Source organism: Electrophorus electricus, chromosome 1 (genome assembly GCF_041902795.1).
Source record: "Electrophorus electricus isolate QZ-2024a chromosome 1, ASM4190279v1, whole genome shotgun sequence".
NCBI lineage: Eukaryota > Metazoa > Chordata > Actinopteri > Gymnotiformes > Gymnotidae > Electrophorus > Electrophorus electricus.
In genome coordinates, this window is record NC_137497.1 from 430,001 (window position 1) to 450,158 (window position 20,158).

At 40.8% G+C, this 20,158-nt stretch overlaps 2 protein-coding genes across 5 annotated transcripts in view; both read left to right on the plus strand.

Moving 5' to 3' along the window:
• Positions 1–1,070, plus strand: part of areg (amphiregulin) — a 5,295-nt gene extending 4,225 nt beyond the window's left edge. For all 3 annotated transcript variants that reach the window (XM_081722390.1, XM_026996454.3, XM_026996455.3), the window contains exon 6: positions 386–1,070. The gene's annotated coding sequence lies outside the window, so the exon portion shown is untranslated. The remainder of the gene's footprint in view (positions 1–385) is intronic.
• A 3,366-nt stretch (positions 1,071–4,436) lies between these two features.
• me2 (malic enzyme 2, NAD(+)-dependent, mitochondrial) lies at positions 4,437–20,116 on the plus strand. 2 transcript variants are annotated; one of them, XM_035526547.2, is made up of 16 exons: positions 4,437–4,582; positions 4,974–5,056; positions 6,912–7,035; positions 7,397–7,530; positions 7,855–8,004; positions 8,332–8,407; positions 8,843–9,004; positions 9,909–10,122; positions 12,238–12,335; positions 13,146–13,259; positions 13,533–13,644; positions 14,684–14,826; positions 15,492–15,594; positions 17,802–17,872; positions 18,626–18,724; positions 18,880–20,116. In XM_035526547.2, the coding sequence occupies exons 3-16, from the start codon at positions 6,928–6,930 to the stop codon at positions 19,039–19,041; spliced, it is 1,746 nt and encodes a 581-aa protein (XP_035382440.1). In that variant the 5' UTR covers positions 4,437–4,582; positions 4,974–5,056; positions 6,912–6,927; the 3' UTR covers positions 19,042–20,116. The 2 variants fall into 2 exon arrangements, with proteins under 2 accessions (XP_035382440.1, XP_035382441.1); XM_035526548.2 differs by lacking the exon at positions 4,974–5,056.
• Positions 20,117–20,158: the final 42 nt, after the last annotated feature.

Sequence of the window (20,158 nt, forward strand, 5' to 3'; positions counted from 1 at the left end):
AACAAGAAAACAGTAATTTCCAATGCATGTTTCCAGTGTTCGCATTATTTAGTGCAGTTTGGTGTTTACAGTGTTGGTATGATTTACTGGTGTTTACAATGCTTCTGTGCTTAAATTCTCTGTTGTGTTTAAAATGCTGGTATGATTTATTTCTGTTTAGTGTTTACACTGCTGACATGGTTTTTTTCTATTTAGTGTTTACACTACTGGTATGATTTATTTCTATATAGTGTTTACACTACTCGTATGATTTATTTCTATTTAGTGTTTACACTGCTGTTATGGTTTTTTTCTATTTAGTGTTTACACTACTGGTATGATTTATTTCTATTTAGTGTTTACACTGCTGGTGTGATTTAATTCTGTTTCTTTGATTGTTTTTCAGTTTTTGCAAGAGGAGCAGAACAGAAGCTATATATTGCACCAAGAATATTTATTGGAATATTATAATAATTTATTGTTTTTTGGGTTTTTTTTAAACTAGATTTTTTGGCAGAGTGTATTGTAAAGTACTCCTGAGTTCAGCTCCGTTTCCATGTGGGGCTGAGAGGAGCCGCTATGGCTGCTTGTGTGAAGGGAGTAGGAATAAGACCAGACCTCGCCGCTGCTACACACAACATCTCCATCTATTCCACATGCTAGCTGAAAAACATTCTGTGCATCAAATATCCACTACAGTGTCGCATCCACACTTTCACAAAAATAATTCATTTCATTCTAAATCTAAATTTTAATATGTGGTTTTCTTATGGTGAGGCAAATATAAATGAATTTTTGGAAGATTTGAATTTTTGGAAGCCAGCATTGTGCAAGTTGTGGTGAAACATCAATAAAATGAAGAATAAGCTGATGCTTTTCAGCCTATAGGGAGAGTAATTCAGACACCTTCTTCACCTTGTGCCAAACATTAATGTCACCATCATCTCAGAGTGGGCTTCCTTTATCCAGGGAAAAGCACCTGATGACCACTGGCTAAATTCTTTCAGACTGTAAGAACTGACACATTAAATGTTGTATTTTTTCTGGAAAGGTTCATTAAAGCACATTGTGTGCCTATTTATTTATTTATCTAGCAGTATTCAGATGGTTTTTTTTAGAACATCTCAGGCTGGTATGGCCTCTTTCTCTCTCATAAAGAGAAGGTCTGGGTAAATGTCCATTAATCACACAGAACACTCCACAATCACCACAGCAAGGCTCAGATTCAGACAACTCTGTTGATCCCAAGACGGGTTAGGATAAAACTAGGGTTAGGTTAGGGTTAGGATAAAGTTAGAGTTAGGGTGAGTGCAATTAATTTTCAGCTTACCCAGTCCATACCCACAACTTCAAAACCTAGAACGTAGTTATATGTTAGAGGCAGCAAATCAACATACATCAATATGAGCAAACAAGCATCTGTGACAATCATTTAAAATGACTGTTGTCTGCAGAGGGTTGGGGTTACTGCATTAATGGGGTAGGGTTAGGATTACTGCATTAGTAGGGTTACTACACTAGTAGGGTTACTGCATTAATAGGGTTACTCCACCAGTAGGGTTATTGCATTAGTAGGGTTACTCCACCAGTAGGGTTATTGCATTAGTAAGGTTAGTCCATTAGTAGAGTTTCTCCACTAGTAGGATTACTGCATTATTAGGGTTACTGCTTTATTGGGTTAATCCACTAGCAGGGTCACTGCATTAGTAGTGTTACTGCATTTGTAGTGTTACTGCATTAGTAGGGTTACTCCACTAGTAGGGATACTGCCTTAGTAGGGTTACTCCACTAGTAGGGCTACTGCATTAGTAGGTTTACTGCATTAGTAGGGTTACTCCACTAGTATGGTTACTCCATTAGTAGAGTTACTCCACTAGTATGGTTACTGCATTGGTTGGGTTAAGGTTACTGCATTAGTAGGTTTACTGCATTAGTAGAGTTACTCCACTAGTAGGGTTACTCCACTAGTAGGGTTACTCCATTAGTAGGGTAAAGGTTACTGGACTTTGGTCAGCATTGCTGGACTGAGGCTGCTGTGTGTTAGAGGTCAGCAGGATAGTTAGACTCAGTACCAGTTAACAGAGGGGACTGGGTTTAGTACTGAGCTTTTAGAGGGGACTGGGTTTAGGACTGAGCTCTGGGGTTTGATTCATATTTTAATGTGTTTAATGATGCTTGTACCATCTAGTGTAGTTGTATTTATTGACTGGACCATAAACCTCATCTCCATACTGCATAATAAGCATAATGACGCTATCAAACATTCTGCTCCAACTATTAATTGAGATGTTTACTTTGTAGCATTTTTTGCTGATTGCATAGAAAGCTCTTTGTACTTTTTCTTTTAGTGCATTTACTCCCAGATCATAATCAGACAATAATAATAACCACAACAACAATATTCCTATTACCAACAACAACAACAACAATAATAAAAGTCTCTGTATCTCTGGTGTCTGACATGGTCACTCACTGTCTCTCAGACTGTGTCAGGAGTGAATGTACAGCACTGCCAATTATGATATAACTACAGCAATACTGCTATTACCAATAATAATAATAATAATAATAATAATAATATTATATTAACATCTAGCACTGCCAGTGTGCTGAACTCCACAAAGAGCATATGGCAGTTTCTCCTCATCAGGGATATTTATAAACTCAGGGAATATGTGACTAATTTTGTTAAAGAATTTAGCTTTTATTTGTGTAAATTTTACACATTCAGTTAAAAAGTACAGCTCTATCTGGACCTTCTAGTCCAGGCACTGCTGCCACAGTCTCTGCTCTTTAGGTAACTGGGACTGTTTATGTGTGCTGGTCTCTGTGTCCAGGCGGTAGATCACTGAGTCTGTACTTGGTCAGGGTGGACCTCAGTTTAAGATCAGACAGCATGCTTAGGTGCTCTGCCACGCTGTACTCTTGATTTAGGGCCAGATAACACTCCATTTTATGCTGTGATTTTGATTTAGTTTCCCAATATGTGATGTAGTTTTGTTTGAGTTGTTTTGTAATTTGGGTGAATTTGATTGGGTTTGCTGTTATTTTCTGGTCCTGAGCATGTGTATTTTAGTGTGTATTAGTGTGTGTTAGAGTAGTGTTAGTGTGTGTTAATGTAGTGTTAGTGCAATGGTTAATGCAATGCAAAATGCTACACATTAACTTCTCCAGATTACTATTCACACAGATGTCTCTGTGGTTGTTGAAGTCTAATGTGTTTTGATAATCTTTAATGGCCAATTCTAGTTTTTCCAGGCTTTCATTTATATGATTTTGTTGAAGATTTATGTTTGGATCCCAAACACCCTCACCAGAGTATGGATCCCCAACACCCTCACCAGTGTATGGATCCCTAACACCCTCACCAGTGTATGGATCCCTAACACCCTCACCAGAGTATGGATCCCTAACACCCTCACCAGTGTATGGATCCCTAACACCCTCACCACTGTATGGATCCCTAACACCCTCACCAGTGTATGGATCCCCAACACCCTCACCAGAGTATGGATCCCCAACACCCTCACCAGTGTATGGATCCCCAACACCCTCACCAGTGTATGGATCCCTAACACCCTCACCAGTGTATGGATCCCTAACACCCTCACCACTGTATGGATCCCTAACACCCTCACCAGTGTATGGATCCCTAACACCCTCACCAGTGTATGGATCCCTAACACCCTCACCACTGTATGGATCCCTAACACCCTCACCAGTGTATGGATCCCTAACACCCTCACCAGAGTATGGATCCCCAACACCCTCACCAGTGTATGGATCCCTAACACTCATCGCTGTAGCGTGATAGGCAGATACGTATTCTTTGCCATCACTGTCCTCTCTCTTAGCATGCAGCAGCTGGCTCTACTGTCATTAACTAGAACTACAAAAGACATGAAAGAGAAAAACAAACACACACATAAATATCAACTAAGCAACATATCAGACAGGGTAGTTCAGTGGTTAAGATCCTTGACTTGTAATCAGAAGGGTGTTGGGTCAAGCCCCACCATTGCCGATTTGCCACTGTTGGGCCCCTGAGAAAGGCCTTTAACCCTCAATTGCTCAAGTTGTACTCAGTCAAAATTGTAATTGATAAAATGCTTTAAATTAATGTGCATTAAACAAATGCTGTTCTTCTTCTTATTAACCATCTAAACATATATCAACCACAAAGCCTTGCTGTGGTCAGTAAAAAAATAAAATCCTAGATATTAAACACAAAGAAAAACTTATGATACTGAGCAGACATGACTGTCTAAACATTAAATTTGAATGCCTTGATTATACATTATGAGTATGTTTATAAATTTTTGAATGACTTGATTATACATTATGAGTATGTTGATAGATTTTGAATGACTTGATTATGCATTATGACTATGTTGGTAGTTTTACTGCGCGTCTAAGACGTATTTTACGGTAATTGTTTACGGTAATCGTTTACCATACGAGATGCTTCCTGGATAACCTTTAGCGAGTGTAGCGCCTGCTATTCCTTGCTTGTAAATATTCAAAAAGTTTCGTTGCAAAATTTGCCTTAATTATGGTGATCAGTAGCTTTATTGTGTGAGCAAAGGATATTAATCACGTAAAGGTAAGCCGTTGAATTGTTTGTGAATATGAAAAACATAGTCTTGTGTAGCGAGAACAGGATGATGTTAGCTAGCTAGCTACTAATAGTTAGAAAAGCGCTTGTCTTGGACACTAACTAGGTTAACTAACTAGATTAACTAAACATGTACTGTCAGTACCAACCGTTGTGCTGACATTCATCTCGAAGCAGAATAACAGCATGGTTAGAGTCAATATGTTTGTCATTTCACTAACTATCCTTCTAAACAGTTTAAATGTCAGTGACTGAACAGCCCAACAGTTCAGTTAGAGTTGATGAACCCTTGTTTGATCAGTAAAATGCCTTTGGCCGGGTGTCAGGACGCCCTTGTCTGTTGAGTTCCATAAATAACTCGCGTGTCGGCTTTGAAAAGTTATAGGTCACGTGAAGAAACCCGAAGAAACAGCAGTTGGTGCAGATGAAGAGTGTTCAATAAGTAGAGTGGAAATAAGCTCTGTAAGTGTCCACAATTACTGCCTCAATGCACAGTCAATGTACAGTCTAATGCCAGCCTTCCCTGGCGTCTGAGCTGTGTCAGGGTTAGATGGGATTGAGTTAGATGGGGATGGGTTGGGTGGATGGGTTTGAGTTAGGGTTAGATGGGTTAGGGGTAGAGTGTTCAATAAGTAGAGTGGAAATAACCTCTATAAGAGTCCACAATTACTGCCTCAGTGTACAGTCTAATGCCAGCCTTCGCTGGCATCTGAGCTGTGTCAGGGTTAGATGGGATTGAGATAGATGATTTAGGGTTAGATGGGGATGGGGATGGGTTGGGGTAGATAGGTTAGGGTTAGATGGGGATGCGTTGGGGTAGATGGGTTAGGGTTAGATGGGGATGCGTTGGGGTAGATGGGATAGGGTTAGATGGGAATGGGTTGGGTGGATGGGTTTGAGTTAGGGTTAGATGGGTTAGGGGTAGCGTGTTCAATAAGTAGAGTGGAAATAACCTCTGTAAAAATCCACAATTACTGCCTCAATGTACAGTCTAATGCCAGCCTTCTCTGGCGTTTGAGCTGTGTCAGGGTTAGATGGGATTGAGTTAGATGATTTAGGGTTAGATGGGGATGGGTTCGGGTAGATAGGTTAGGGTTAGATGGGGATGCGTTGGGGTAGATGGGTTAGGGTTAGATGGGGATGGGTTAGATGGGATAGGGTTAGATTGGGCAGGGTTAGATGGGAATGGGTTAGATGGGGATGGGTTGGGTGGATGGGTTTGAGTTAGGGTTAGATGGGTTAGGGGTAGCGTGTTCAATAAGTAGAGTGGAAATAACCTCTGTAAGAATCCACAATTACTGCCTCAGTGTACAGTCTAATGCCAGCCTTCTCTGGCATCTGAGCTGTGTCAGGGTTAGATGGGATTGAGTTAGATGAGTTACGGTTAGGGTTAGATGGGGATGCGTTGGGGTAGATGGGTTAGGGTTAGATGGGGATGCGTTGGGTGGATGGGTTTGAGTTAGGGTTAGATGGGTTAGGGCTAGATGGCCTAGGGGTCGATGGGTTTGAGTTTATATGGGTTAGGGTTAGATGGATTAAGGTTAGATGGGTTGAGTTTGGATGGGTTAGGGTTAGGGTCAGATGGGTTAGGGTTAGATGGATTGAGTTTAGATGGGTCAGATATCTTAGGGTTAGATGGGTTTTGAAATAAGGCTGATGATGACTGCTCATTGCTGGGTTCTTCAGAAACATTTCTTTCCATAGCAAAGCTTCTTAATAAATGCAGCAGGCCAAAGTCCACAATAAAGTACACATAATCTGCGTAGTGTGGATACATATGTCTTTAATGTGGACACATATCTCCCATAATGTGGACTTTGTCCATTTCTATCAGCAGTAATAAAATCACTGCTTGGGGTGTGTGAAGGTGTTGGGGTGTGGTTGGGATTGGTGAGGTGAATGCCTGTGTTTGTGTGCAGTATACTTTAGTCTGGAGTGGACAAGAGGCAAAAAATGTGTCCCGGTACTGCCAGGTTTTCTGATTACAGTTCAGTGCTGACTAATTATTTTTTTTTTTTTACTGTTCCTCAGCCCACTCTGATATAAACTGTGATTGAGCTGGTGACATAAATGCCCTAGTTCTGCTTTGAGTTCTTCTTTTACAAGTACAGAGCACATGACACAGCAGTTTCACTACCAGCTGTTAAAGTTTGTGTGTGTGAGAGAGAGAGAGACAGACAGACAGAGATTTAGTCAATGGACAGTTTGTGTGCGTCTGTGTGAGTATGTGTGTGTGAAACGTAGTCTCAATGTAAGGATATGGTAGGTTATGGTTATGTGTGTGTGTGTGTAAATGTGTTGTGTATTTCTCATGCAGGTGTGGGTGAGTAGCTATGCTCTCCAGACTTCAGGTATGTGTTCGGCCATGTGTGAGTGTGTGTCGCTGGGCTCACACAAAAGAGAAAGGCAAAGCACTGATGCTCAACCCTCACACAAACAAGGTAAGACCAGATAAACACACACATACTCATACTCACCTCATCTTCATTGCCCCCAACATCTCCATCACGTGGGGTTAGTTCTTCAGACTCTTTCCTCCACTCTGGGGTTAGTTCCTCAGATCACACAATAAGTTTTAACTGGCATGTGAAATGGATGCTATTATCAGAATAAAATAGTATTTTAAGTTGGTTTTATATAGGATAGCAAATGTGATTTTAAAAAAGGCATATGGAAAGGAAAAAAGTGAAATGTATGCACTTCCTTGTGGTTGTACCACCTAGTACTAGAAATTAACAAATTTTTTGAAAGTAGTAGTAGTTTTTGTTTGTTTATTGATTGTGGTTGTGCATGTGTGTACAGGGCATGGCCTTTACTCTGAAAGAGAGGCAGATTCTAGGACTCCAGGGTTTACTGCCTCCCAAGATCGAGACTCAAGACATCCAGGCCATGCGTTTCCAGAGGAACCTGAGGAAGATGTCTGACCCCCTGCAGAAGTAGCCATTCCCTCAGTGTTCCTGCTTTACCTCTGTGTCTATAGTAGAGCACAGGATAATTACAAACTAAGATGAAAATCTGTAATAAGATTGTAGCTCCTTTGACAGCTTTGGCACTGTTGTATGCTGTAGACCAGAGTAGGTAGGCAGTCGCTGTTTGCATATCCACCACTGGGAGTGCTGTGTTTGTGTAGTTGGAGGACTGGGAGTGCTGTGCTTGTGTAGTTGGAGGACTGGGAGTGCTGTGCTTGTGTAGTTGGAGGACTGGGAGTGCTGTGCTTGTGTAGTTGGAGGACTGGGAGTGCTGTGCTTTTGTTTGCACAGATACATCTACCTGATGGGGATCCAGGAGCGTAATGAGAAGCTGTTCTATCGGGTTCTCATGGAGGACATTGACGCCCTGATGCCCATCGTTTATACACCTACTGTGGGTCTTGCCTGCACACAGTATGGACACATCTTTCGCCGGCCTAAGTGAGTTAGCCCTGCCTTGTACCCATCAAACGGTAACTCTAACCCATATGCTCAGAAGTATTTAACCTCTAACTCCTATTCGGTCCTAAAGTGGTATTTACCCTCCTATCTGTAATTCTGTCCTATAGCAATATTTAACCTCCCAACGCTCATACAGGAGCCACATGAGGGATGGTGAGGGACTTTTATGTGTGAGTTTTGTATTTGGGTTGGTGAGGGAGTTTTATGTGTGAGTTCTGTATTTGGGATGGTGAGGGACTTTTATGTGTGAGTTTTGTATTTGGGATGGTGAGGGAGTTTTATGTGTGAGTTTTGTCTGTGCTGTAGAGGTCTCTTTATCTCCATCATGGACCAAGGCCACATACACTCAGTCCTGGACAACTGGCCTGAAACTAATGTGAAGGTACAAATATCTCATACACACACTCTCTCTCTCTCTCACGCGTTTCTCCAACTGGTTCATAACAAACAAATGAGGGAAGTGATGGGTGGTAGTTTTAGTGAACACTTCACTTTATTGTCACGTTAAGATCTTGGAACATGGTCTACAGAAACCAGCCATATAATAGAATTCGCAGTCGTCATCAAAAAGCCCTCAGCATTAGTTCCTGAAAGGTCTTTAGACCACCAGCAGGGGGCACTAAACTGCCAACAACTTTAACTGGCCTGGCCATTACGTGTGTGAGAGCATTGTATGTATGTGTTTATATAATTGTGTACATGTGTGGATATTATGTGTACATATGTGTATGTATGTGAGGATATATGAGAACATTGCATGTACATATATAAGTATGTACTGTAAGTGTGTGTGTGTGTGTGTGTACGTACGCTTCAGGCAGTGGTGGTGACAGATGGTGAGCGGATCCTGGGTCTGGGTGACCTGGGTGTGTATGGCATGGGTATTCCCGTGGGGAAACTCTGTCTGTATACAGCCTGTGCTGGGATCAGACCAGAGAGATGCCTACCCGTCTGCATTGATGTTGGCACAGACAATGAGGTTCGTACACATTTTCTCTCTCACTCTCTCACACACACACACACGCACATACACAGACAGCACTAGGGTTAGGGGTAGGGTAATACACTATCAACACAGCACTAGGGTTAGGGGTAGGGTAATACACTATCAACACAGCACTAGGGTCAGGGGTAGGGTAATACACTATCAACACAGCACTAGGGTTAGGGGTAGGGTAATACACTATCAACACAGCACTAGGGTTAGGGGTAGGGTAATACACTATCAACACAGCACTAGGGTTAGGGGTAGGGTAATACACTATCAACACAGCACTAGGGTTAGGGGTAGGGTAATACACTATCAACACAGCACTAGGGTTAGGGGTAGGGTAATACACTATCAACACAGCACTAGGGTTAGGGGTAGGGTAATACACTATCAACACAGCACTAGGGTTAGGGGTAGGGTAATACACTATCAACACAGCACTAGGGTTAGGGGTAGGGTAATACACTATCAACACAGCACTAGGGTTAGGGGTAGGATAATACACTATACAGCACTAGGGTTAGGGGTAGGGTAATACACTATACAGCACTAGGGTTAGGGGTAGGGTAATACACTATCAACACAGCACTAGGGTTAGGGGTAGGGTAATACACTATCAACACAGCACTAGGGTTAGGGGTAGGGTAATACGCTATCAACACAGCACTAGGGTTAGGGGTAGGGTAATACGCTATTCCCAACAAATGACTTTAAGGATGCAATGATTAATCAACATAGTTGACTGAAATCTGACCAAACTGGGTACAGATGAATTTAATTAGCAATTAGTTGATGACATCATCATGTGTAATTTTTGTGCTGAATTGGAATGCTTTGTTATGTAGGAATTACCGTGTGTGTCTGTGTCTGTGTGTGTTTTCCCTTCCTGCAGACATTGCTCAGAGACCCTTTCTACATGGGTCTGTATCAGAGGCGAGACCGCTCCCAGCGCTATGATGACCTGATTGACGAGTTCATGGAGGCTGTGGTGGATAAATATGGCCAGGATACGCTTATCCAGTTTGAGGACTTTGGCAACCACAACGCTTTCCGCTTCCTCAAGAAGTACCGCGAGAAATACTGCACCTTCAATGATGACATACAGGGTGAGAGTCAGGGAGTGCCAGAGCAACCTGCATGCGCTCTGCAGAGGTCCAGTACATACATCATACATTTACAGCAGTACGCAGGTCTCGAGCAGGAAGAACGCAGCCAGGATTTAAGCGGGTTAATCCGCTTACACAAGAACACGAGTTAAACCATTTACATGGGAGAAATTTTCTTTTGATCAGTTTCTGAAACCCTCAATTTACAGTGGCCTTGAAGAGCCAGTGTGCTGCAAGTTACCAGTCACTCTGCAAATGGAAAAAAAACATGCTGCATCAAAACATATTCATCAGAATGACATGTGCACTACATTTCAGAACTGCAGGCTTGCGAGTGTTGCTACTGCTGGTTGGCAGCCTTAAAGAACATTGATTAAAAAAAACATCCCATTCAACACACACACAAACCCAACCCTGCCAGTACAAGACTAGCTAGATACATTCAGAATGTGCTACTATTTTACAATCCAGTTCAACATAATGAGATACTGTGTATAATACAACTCAGTTTCTGTCTATATACCTACATTTAGAGTGTTATTGATTTCAAACTGTATTTTGTATGTAGGTAAAAACATCACACTTCACATAAGATGGTAAGAATAAGACAGTTGACCAGCTGATCGTTGTAGCAGACCAGCTAACCAAACTGGTCACTGTAGCAGACCAGCTAAACTATCAAACTTGAACAAAAGCGTAGCTTATACTGTGAATTAGTAACAAACTCTGAATGTAGCTAACTATGTATTAAGACAGAAACTTAGTTGTGTTAAATGGCATTTTTATCAGTGTTCATTAAGGCTGCGTTCTGTACATCGTCAGTTCTTTATTCTGTATCAGCCTAACCAATATAACAGTGTTAATTGCAGATGTAATTATTTTTCATCAGATACTCTGTTACCACTTTTCTCATAGGAGTCCATCTTCTGCATGTCCTCAGGAAACACTTCTATTGTGTTGTGGATAGATTTGCAGTGTTTCTGGTTATATGCATTTCTTTAATTTGAGCAGCGTTTTACAAATGTAGCACACATTTTCATTTGGCTGAATATGCTTTGTATAATCACAGTGCTTTTTTCAATTTTGGAATATAATCAAGATATTGGGCTCCATGTAAACCAGTTACTGGTGTGGAGAGAGCAGAGATGGCACAGCTCACCTCACTCCATGTAATCCCAGATAATCCAAACAATTCACACAATGTAATCCCAGATAACCCTAAAGATTCACTCCATGTAATCCCAGATAATCCAAACAATTCACACAATGTAATCCCAGCTAACCCTAAAGATTCACTCCATGTAATCCCAGATAATCCAAACAATTCACACAATGTAATCCCAGCTAACCCTAAAGATCCACTCCATGTAATCCCAGATAATCCAAACAATTCACACAATGTAATCCCAGATAACCCTAAAGATTCACTCCATGTAATCCCAGATAATCCAAACAATTCACACAATGTAATCCCAGATAACCCTAAAGATTCACTCCATGTAATCCCAGGTAATCCAAACAATTCACACAATGTAATCCCAGCTAACCCTAAAGATTCACTCCATGTAATCCCAGATAATCCAAACAATTCACACAATGTAATCCCAGCTAACCCTAAAGATCCACTCCATGTAATCCCAGATAATACAAACAATTCACACAATGTAATCCCAGATAACCCTAAAGATTCACTCCTTGTAATCCCAGATAACTATACTGTAACCCGAACACTCCATGTAATCCCAGCTAACCCGAACACATCCTGTAATCCCAGCTAGCCATAACGGGAATTCCCTTACACTTGACTCCATGTAATCCTAGCTAACTTTAACAGTAACCTTAACTGTAACCCTAACACTTCACTCTATGTAATCCTGCCTAGCCCTAATTGAAACCCTAACCCTTTTGAAGAGAGGGGTTTTATGTAGGAGGTGAACAGCTCTGTCAGCAATAATAATCTCTGTCAGCATAATCATGCCTTTGTGTGCATGTATAGCTCTGTGTTCTGTCTCTCTCTCTCTCTCTCTCTCTCTCTCTCTCTCTCTCATGCTCACACTCTTTTTGTGTGTGTGTGTGTGTGTGTGTGTTTGTGTGCTTCTGTGTGTGTATGTGTAGGCACTGCTGCAGTAGCTCTGGCTGGTTTGCTAGCAACACGGCGTGTGGTGGGGAAACCAATCACCGAACACAGAGTTCTGTTTCTGGGAGCAGGAGAGGTACATACATACACACATACACACACACACACACACACACACGACAGGCCGTTTAAGACATTATTCCAATTTACCTATCACACGCACTATCAAATCTCTCATGCCATCATACTCTCATGTGCACTTTCATACTCTGTCACACACACTGGCAGTTTGATAGAGAATGTGAGTTTGATGGTCATGTTTACTGATTGACCTAGGCAGTTGTCATTTAAATGAGCAATTTCTGATTCTGACAAATATGCCCCTCCACCATGTGCAGTTAATTTCCTAACAAGTTAAAATCCCCGTAGGCTGCGTTAAATGGAGCAAGGCTGCTGGCCTCTTATACCAAGTTCACACCACACGATTTTAGCCCTGATTTTCCGCTTGTTGAGGTTTTGGAGGTTGCAGAGAAAAGCTTCAAACTGGAGGCAAATCGCCATTTGCTCGAAAATCGGCTGTCAATCACGCTGTGTGATTGTTCAAAAACACGACCCAAGAGGCTCACCAGTACCTTGCAGAGTCCCGAAAAATATCCAGAATGTTAAATAACTGGACCTGTCTTTGAGTCCAAATCCTGCAGTGTGAGAAGTGTTGTGAGCAGGTTATGACTGACAGTGAGCATGAGGGTGAACTGCAGCCAATGAGAACACAAGATATGTGAGGGCAACCTGCATGGCTACAAGTTCATATAGCTTTTTATATACTTTTTGGATGGCGTTTTTTTTTTATACAGATTGAGTTAAAATATTCTATAAAACATTATCATTTATATAAATTTAAAGTATTATTATCTTAACAGCTATCCTTACCCTAACCCTACTTCAGGCTGCTCTGGGTATCGCTAACCTTATCGTCATGGCGATGATGGAGGAAGGAATGTCTCAGGCAGATGCAAGAAAAAAGATCTGGATGTTTGATAAGTATGGCCTGCTGGAACAGGTGAGAATGTGTGTGTATTGTTAAATTACTTGATTTATAATCTGAAGGTTGCCAGTTCAAGCCAAGCTGCAACTGTTGGGCACCTGAGCAAGGCCCTTAACCCTCAGCTGTTCAAGTTGTATTCAGTCAAGGTTGTAAGTTGCTTTGGATAAAAGTGACAGCTAAATGCTATTGTAGCTGTGTTTTTCTTATTGTGCTGTTGACTCATTAATCCTAGTCTCTGGTGTTGGTGTGCGGTGTGTGTGTGTGCGTGGCGGGTGTCTGTGTGTGTAGGGCAGACACCAGTCAACAGACAGTAATCAGGAGGCCTTTGTGCACCCCAGTCCAGGTGAAGTCAAGAGTTTCTTGGATGCTGTAAATGTCATCAAGCCCACAGCCATTATTGGTGAGTTGGACCACTGATCTTACAGTACAGTGTTTATAAAGGAATAAAAAGTCATTGGTAATAAACAAACAAATAAGACAGTGACAAAATAGTCTAAGATCTGGCTTTTTCTCTATGAGCAGTTTTAATTTGATGATGCGACACCATCATTTATAGGCTCTCTTTTTAAAATTTTCATTGATCAGTGTTTCTAGAAGTACTGAAAATACCAACAATATAATACATGATGGGCCTTGTAACTGTGCATATTATATTACTGTAAATGATAGGTCATGTTACTACATGTTATGTCCTGTTACCATAGATGACCGGTCACCTAACCATACATGTTGGGTCATGTTACCATAGGTGACAGGTCACATTACAATACATGTTATTTCATGTTACCATACATGTTAGTTCATGTTGCTGTCAATGTTATTGTATGTTAGGTTGTTACTGTATATGACGGGTCATGTTACTGTACATGTTAGGTAATATTACTATACATGTTATATTACTTTGTTTTTGGTAGTTTGGAAAATTAGAAGGTTTGCGGGGTCCTCATGTGCTGACCGTTCATGTGGGGTTACTCCAGGGTCCATCCTTGACCCTGTTTTTTTCCATTTTATATGCTTCCTTTTGGAAAATTGATTTGTTGTTTTAATATTTCTTATATTTAATAATATTTCTTATATTTAATAATATTTGTATGCAGATGATAGATAATTTTATCTCTCTGTTAAATGAAATGATTTTAGCAGATTGAAAGGTTTAACTGAATTTAGCGAAGACATTAAGGATTGGATGGCATTTAATTTTCTTACATTGGCATCTGTCAGTCTCAGAGGACTATAGAACCGCATAATCAGCCAATTTCATAGAGAGAATTTGGAGGAGATGAACGAGAAGTGAGCCCTGGGGCTCTATATAGGGCTCTTGTTATAAGGTTTATTTACGTTAAATCGAGTTACTGTACATATATTGCTGTACGTGTTGGGTCATGTTACTGTACGTGTTGGGTCATGTTACATCCGGGTACCTTCCCCTGGATGTGCAGGAGTGGCGGGTGCAGGCCGTCTTTTTACGCATGATGTCATCAAAGCAATGGGCTGCTTGAATGAGCGGCCAATCATCTTTGCTCTGAGTAATCCCACAGCTAAAGCTGAATGCACAGCAGAGGATGCATACAGCCTTACACAGGTGTGCGCACACACACACACACACACACACACACATACACACACACACACATATACACATACATGCACACACACACACACATATATACACGCACACACACACACACATATATACACGCACACACACACACACACACATATATACACACACACACACACATACATATACATGCACACACACACACACATACACACACATATACACACACACACACGCGTACACACACACACGCGTACACACACACACACATACATATACACACACACACATATACACACATACACACACACACACATATATACACACACATATACACACACAAGCGTACACACACCCACACACACACACACACACACACACACACACACATATACACACACACACACACACACTACAGAGAATGCCCATGTCTATACACATGTTCTCACTCTCTTGCAGATACACACTATTCTCTGTTTTTGTTAGTGGTGTTTTATTTTACATGACAGTAGTGAATAGCAGTGGTCTGTGTGTGTTTGCGTTTATGTCTCAGCAGAGTGTGTGTTTACAGGGTGGGTGTGTATGTGTGTAGAAGTGGTGTGTGTGTATGTGTACAGAGTGGGTGTCTGATTACTATTGTGTGTGTGTGTGTGTGTGTGTGTGTGTGTGTGTGTGTTTTTCTACAGGGTCGATGTTTGTTTGCCAGTGGAAGTCCATTTGGTCCTGTTACTCTGGAAGATGGTAGTATCCTCATCCCTGGCCAAGGCAACAATGCCTACATATTCCCAGGTAAACACTTTACACACTTCAATTACACACACCTTAATTATATGCATTTTTATTATAGGCAGTTTAATTATACGCACTTTACATGCTTTAATTATACACAATTTACTTATACAAACTTTACTTATACACACTTTAGTTCATTGGTTAAGGTACTTGACTAGTAATCAGAAGGCTGCCAGTTCAAGTCCCAGCACTGCCAAGGTGTCAGTGTTGGTCCCCTGTACAAAACCCTTAATCCTCAGTTACTCAAGTTGTATTCAATTATAATTGTAAGTCGCTTTGGAAAAAAGTGTCATCTAAATGCCATAAAATGCATGTTACACACTATTATTATATTATATTCTGACCTTTAACTCAAACCCTCCTTTAAGAGAAGCCCACACAACTGTTGGCACATTAAACTCTCTTTATTACAATTATATTTCTAAAGGTACTATTGACATGAAATTCTCACCAGATGTCAGTAACAGCCCATCCAGTCCACGCATGCAAAGAAATCAAATCATAGATGTTGTGTGTAATAATGAGAAATGACAGGGAAAAAGTATTGAACACCCTTACTGAAATGTATTTAATACTTCATACAAAAGCTGATGACAGCTTCAGGACGCCTCCTGTATGGAGAAGCTAGTCGCATGCATTGCTTAGGTGTGATTTTTGGCCCATTCTTCCACACAAACACTCTTCAAATCCTGAAGGTTCCATTGGCTCCTTCTATGAACTCTGAGCTTTAGTTCCTTTCATAGATGTTCAGTTGGGTTCAGGTCAGGTGATTGGCTGGGCCATTCTAGCATCTTTATTTTCTTTCTCTGAAACCAGTTTGAGTTTCCTTGGCTGTGTGTTTGGGATCATTGTCTTGCTGAAATATCCACCCTCGTTTCATCATCATCCTGGTAGATGGCAGTAGATTTTTATCAGGAATGTCTCGGTACATTTGTCCATTCATCTTTCCTTCAATTATATGAAGCGTGCCAGCGCCGTATGCTGACAGCCCCACACCATGATGTTCCCACCTCCAAACTGTTGGTATGATGTTTTTGTGGTGATATGCAGTGCCTTTTGACCTCCAAACATGGTGTGTATTATGGCATCCAAAGAGTTAAATTTTGGTCGCATCTGACCAGACTATATTCTCCCAGTATTTCACAGGCTTGTCTAAATGTTGTTGAGCAAACTTTAAACGCGCTTCAACATGCTTTTTCTTTAGCAATGGAGTCTTGCGTGGTGAGCCTGCATACAGGCCATGGAGGTTTTGATTGCATTACTTATTGTTTTCTTTAAAACAATTGTACCTGCTGATTCCAGGTCTTTCTGTAGCTGTCCACAGGTGGTCCTTGGCTCTTGGACAACTCTTCTGATAATTCTTTTGACTCCTCTGTCTGAAATCTTGCGGGGAGCACCTGGTCGTGGCCGGTTTATGGTGAAATGATGTTCTTTCCACTTCCAGATTGTAGCCCTAACAGTGCTCACTGGAACCTTCAGTAGTTTAGAAATTCTTCTGTAACCAATACCATCAGTATATTTTGCAACAATAAGGTTGTGAAGGTCTTGAGAGCTCACTGTTTTTACCCATCATGAGGTGTTTCTTGTGTGGCACTTTGGTAATTCTGTACCAGTAGAAGTTATTATAACCTTTTTATAGGCCATCAGTTGAACCATCTGATATTAATCTGCACTAAGTGGCAGGATTGCTTTCTAATTACTGATAGATTTTAGATGGTATCATGACTTTCCATGGCTTTTTGCACCTCTCTTTCTTCGTGTTCAATACTTTTTCCTGTGTCATTTCTCATTATTACACATAATTTATGGACATGTATGGTTTGATTTCTTTGCGTGTGTGGATTGGATGGGTTGTTATTGACATCTGGTGAAAATTTCATGTCAATAACACCTTAGAAATATATGTACTTAGAAAATCGGTGACATGTTCAATACTTATTTCACCCACTGTACATCTCATTACTATAGTTGCATCATGTTGTAGTTACATCTTACCTGGGGTTCCATGTAAAAGCATAGTTACTTGTATAAGATTATTTCTAGCATGTAATGTGTGCATTCCCTGTTATACTGGAATGATTGACATGTTTGTCCTGAGACATGAAGTAGAACATAACATAGAGATGGCGATTTACCTCATGCTTCTGTGTTTGTATGTACATTTTTGCGTGCGTGCGTGTGTCTGTCTATCTGTCTTTTTCCAGGGGTGGCACTAGCTGTTATACTCAGTGGTGTCAGACACATCAGTGATACAGTTTTCCTTGAAGCTGCCAAGGTAAACACATTTTAATGAGCACCATAGTGTGTGTGTGTGTGTGTGTGTGTGTGTGTGTGTGTGTGTGTGTGTGTGTGTGTGTGTGTGTGTGTGTGTGTGTGAGTGAACTAATTTGGTTCTAGAAAACTATGTTTTGTTTTGTTTTTTTAGATCAGTCAGGTGAAGATTGTATTTAAACAAAAGGTATTGAAATAAATGAGGAAAACACAGACTGGCATTATCAGTGCTGCTGTATTATTTGTTATAGTAGAACTGGAGAGCATAACTGTGGGTCAGCAAGGACCAGATGCAGTATGTCATCTCCCCTTTGGAGTACAAACACTAGCTGTCCATTACCAGCCTGAATGTGTGCAGGAAACTCACGACATTCAGTGTTTAACCACTATACAAAATGACATTCAGCGTTTAACCACTATACAAAATGACATTCAGCGTTTAACCACTATACAAAATGACATTCAGCGTTTAACCACTATACAAAATGACATTCAGCGTTTAACCACTATACAAAATGACATTCAGCGTTTAACCACTATACAAAATGACATTCAGCGTTTAACCACTATACAAAATGACATTCAGCGTTTAACCACTATACAAAATGCTAAAGTTGTATCACATTCACTTACTATCTGTATAAGAGTCTATATATCAACTCACATATTTTGGAATTATGCACAGACTAGCACTATTGAGTACTATGACCGCTGAGTTTCCTCTGTGAGTGCTTGTGTGTGTGTGTTTTTTATAAAGACTCTTGCAGACCAGCTGACAGACGAGGAGCTGAGTCAGGGTAGGCTTTACCCACCACTCTCCAAAATTAGAGAGGTTTCTTTACAAATGGCGGTAAAGGTGAGTAAAGAGTGTGTTAGGGTTAGTGTGCTTTCTGATTGATCCATAAATATACATGCGTAGGTTGTGGAGTGGGTCTCTGTTTACACTGTGTTTATACATGTATATACCTTTTTTTCTGATTTAATTCTTTTCTGTGGGGTGTGTGTGCGTAGGTCGTAGAGTACTTGTATGCAAAGGGGATGGCGTTTCGGTACCCAGAGCCACTGGATAAGGATGCCTATGTCCGCTCAAAAGTGTGGAACACCAACTATGAGTCCTTCCTGCCGGAGATCTATGATTGGCCTGGAGTCTCCCACAGTCCCCTAGTGGACTAAGTCCTCCTTCTTAGCCTAATCCATCAGTGGAACAGACTGTGTCCCCAGCCTGGTCTCGTTCCACTTATAGTCCACGATCTAATCCAGCTAGAACAAGCAACACAGAGAGAACACTCCTCTTTGTTCAGTGATTTTTTCTTTGTCGTGTGTGTCATTTTGTATTACGTTGTAATGAATTTTAGTATTATTTCGTTTATTTTCTATTAATAGAGTGTTGAATAGCGTTGTGAATTCCCTCCTGAAGGTCGCACTCCAGAAGCCTGACTACAATCGTGTATTCAGTAGGTGCAGAGTTTGTAGGAGCCTCAAGAACTGTGTTCATAAATGCATAGAGGTGTTGAATACTCAAGTACATGTATAGTGTGCTGTGTCTGCAATGCCAGATGTGCGTTCCCATGGTAATGAGAATGAGAGTAGAAGAAAAAGCGTATTGTCTCAAATACCATTTTATTTGTGTGTTGTTATAGTGCTGCTTTATGTAACATCTTCAGGGTTTTTAGACATGAGATATATAGAAGGGGGTGCTTTGAGTTGATCTGGGTTACTGGGTTACTCGCCTTCACTGTGACAAAGGCAGACATCATCACACAAATACATTCTGACACTCCCCGGTCATATGGCATACATTAACTAAGTCCAAAACATGATGTCTACTGTTTACATCCTGTAATGTTCACACTCCAAGAGTATGTCTTGTGTACCATTTAATGCATAACCATGTGTTAAAAACCACTCTACCGTGCAAAGTGGATGGTTTTGGTTTGTTCTTTGTGATTATTTAAAACATTGACAGCTGTCAGTAAACCTGGGCATTTTCTATTGCTGATTGTCAGTAAGATGTGGTGTTTGAGATTGTTACTAAAAGCACATATGACTAAGGAGGTGTAACCTGCAGACGAACCATAAGCTAAGCAGCACCCGAGGCCGCTCGGTGCTGTTCGATGAGCTTTTGATTGATTCTGTACTAGTAGAAGTTATTATTATTATTATTATTATTATGTTGCTATACAATGTTGCCTTCCCAATTCCCCACGTGCGCTGATCCAAGTGCAGAATAAAAGGGTTTTTTTGCCAATGTGTCTGTTACTGTTTTTTGTTTTTTTTGTTTTTTAAATAA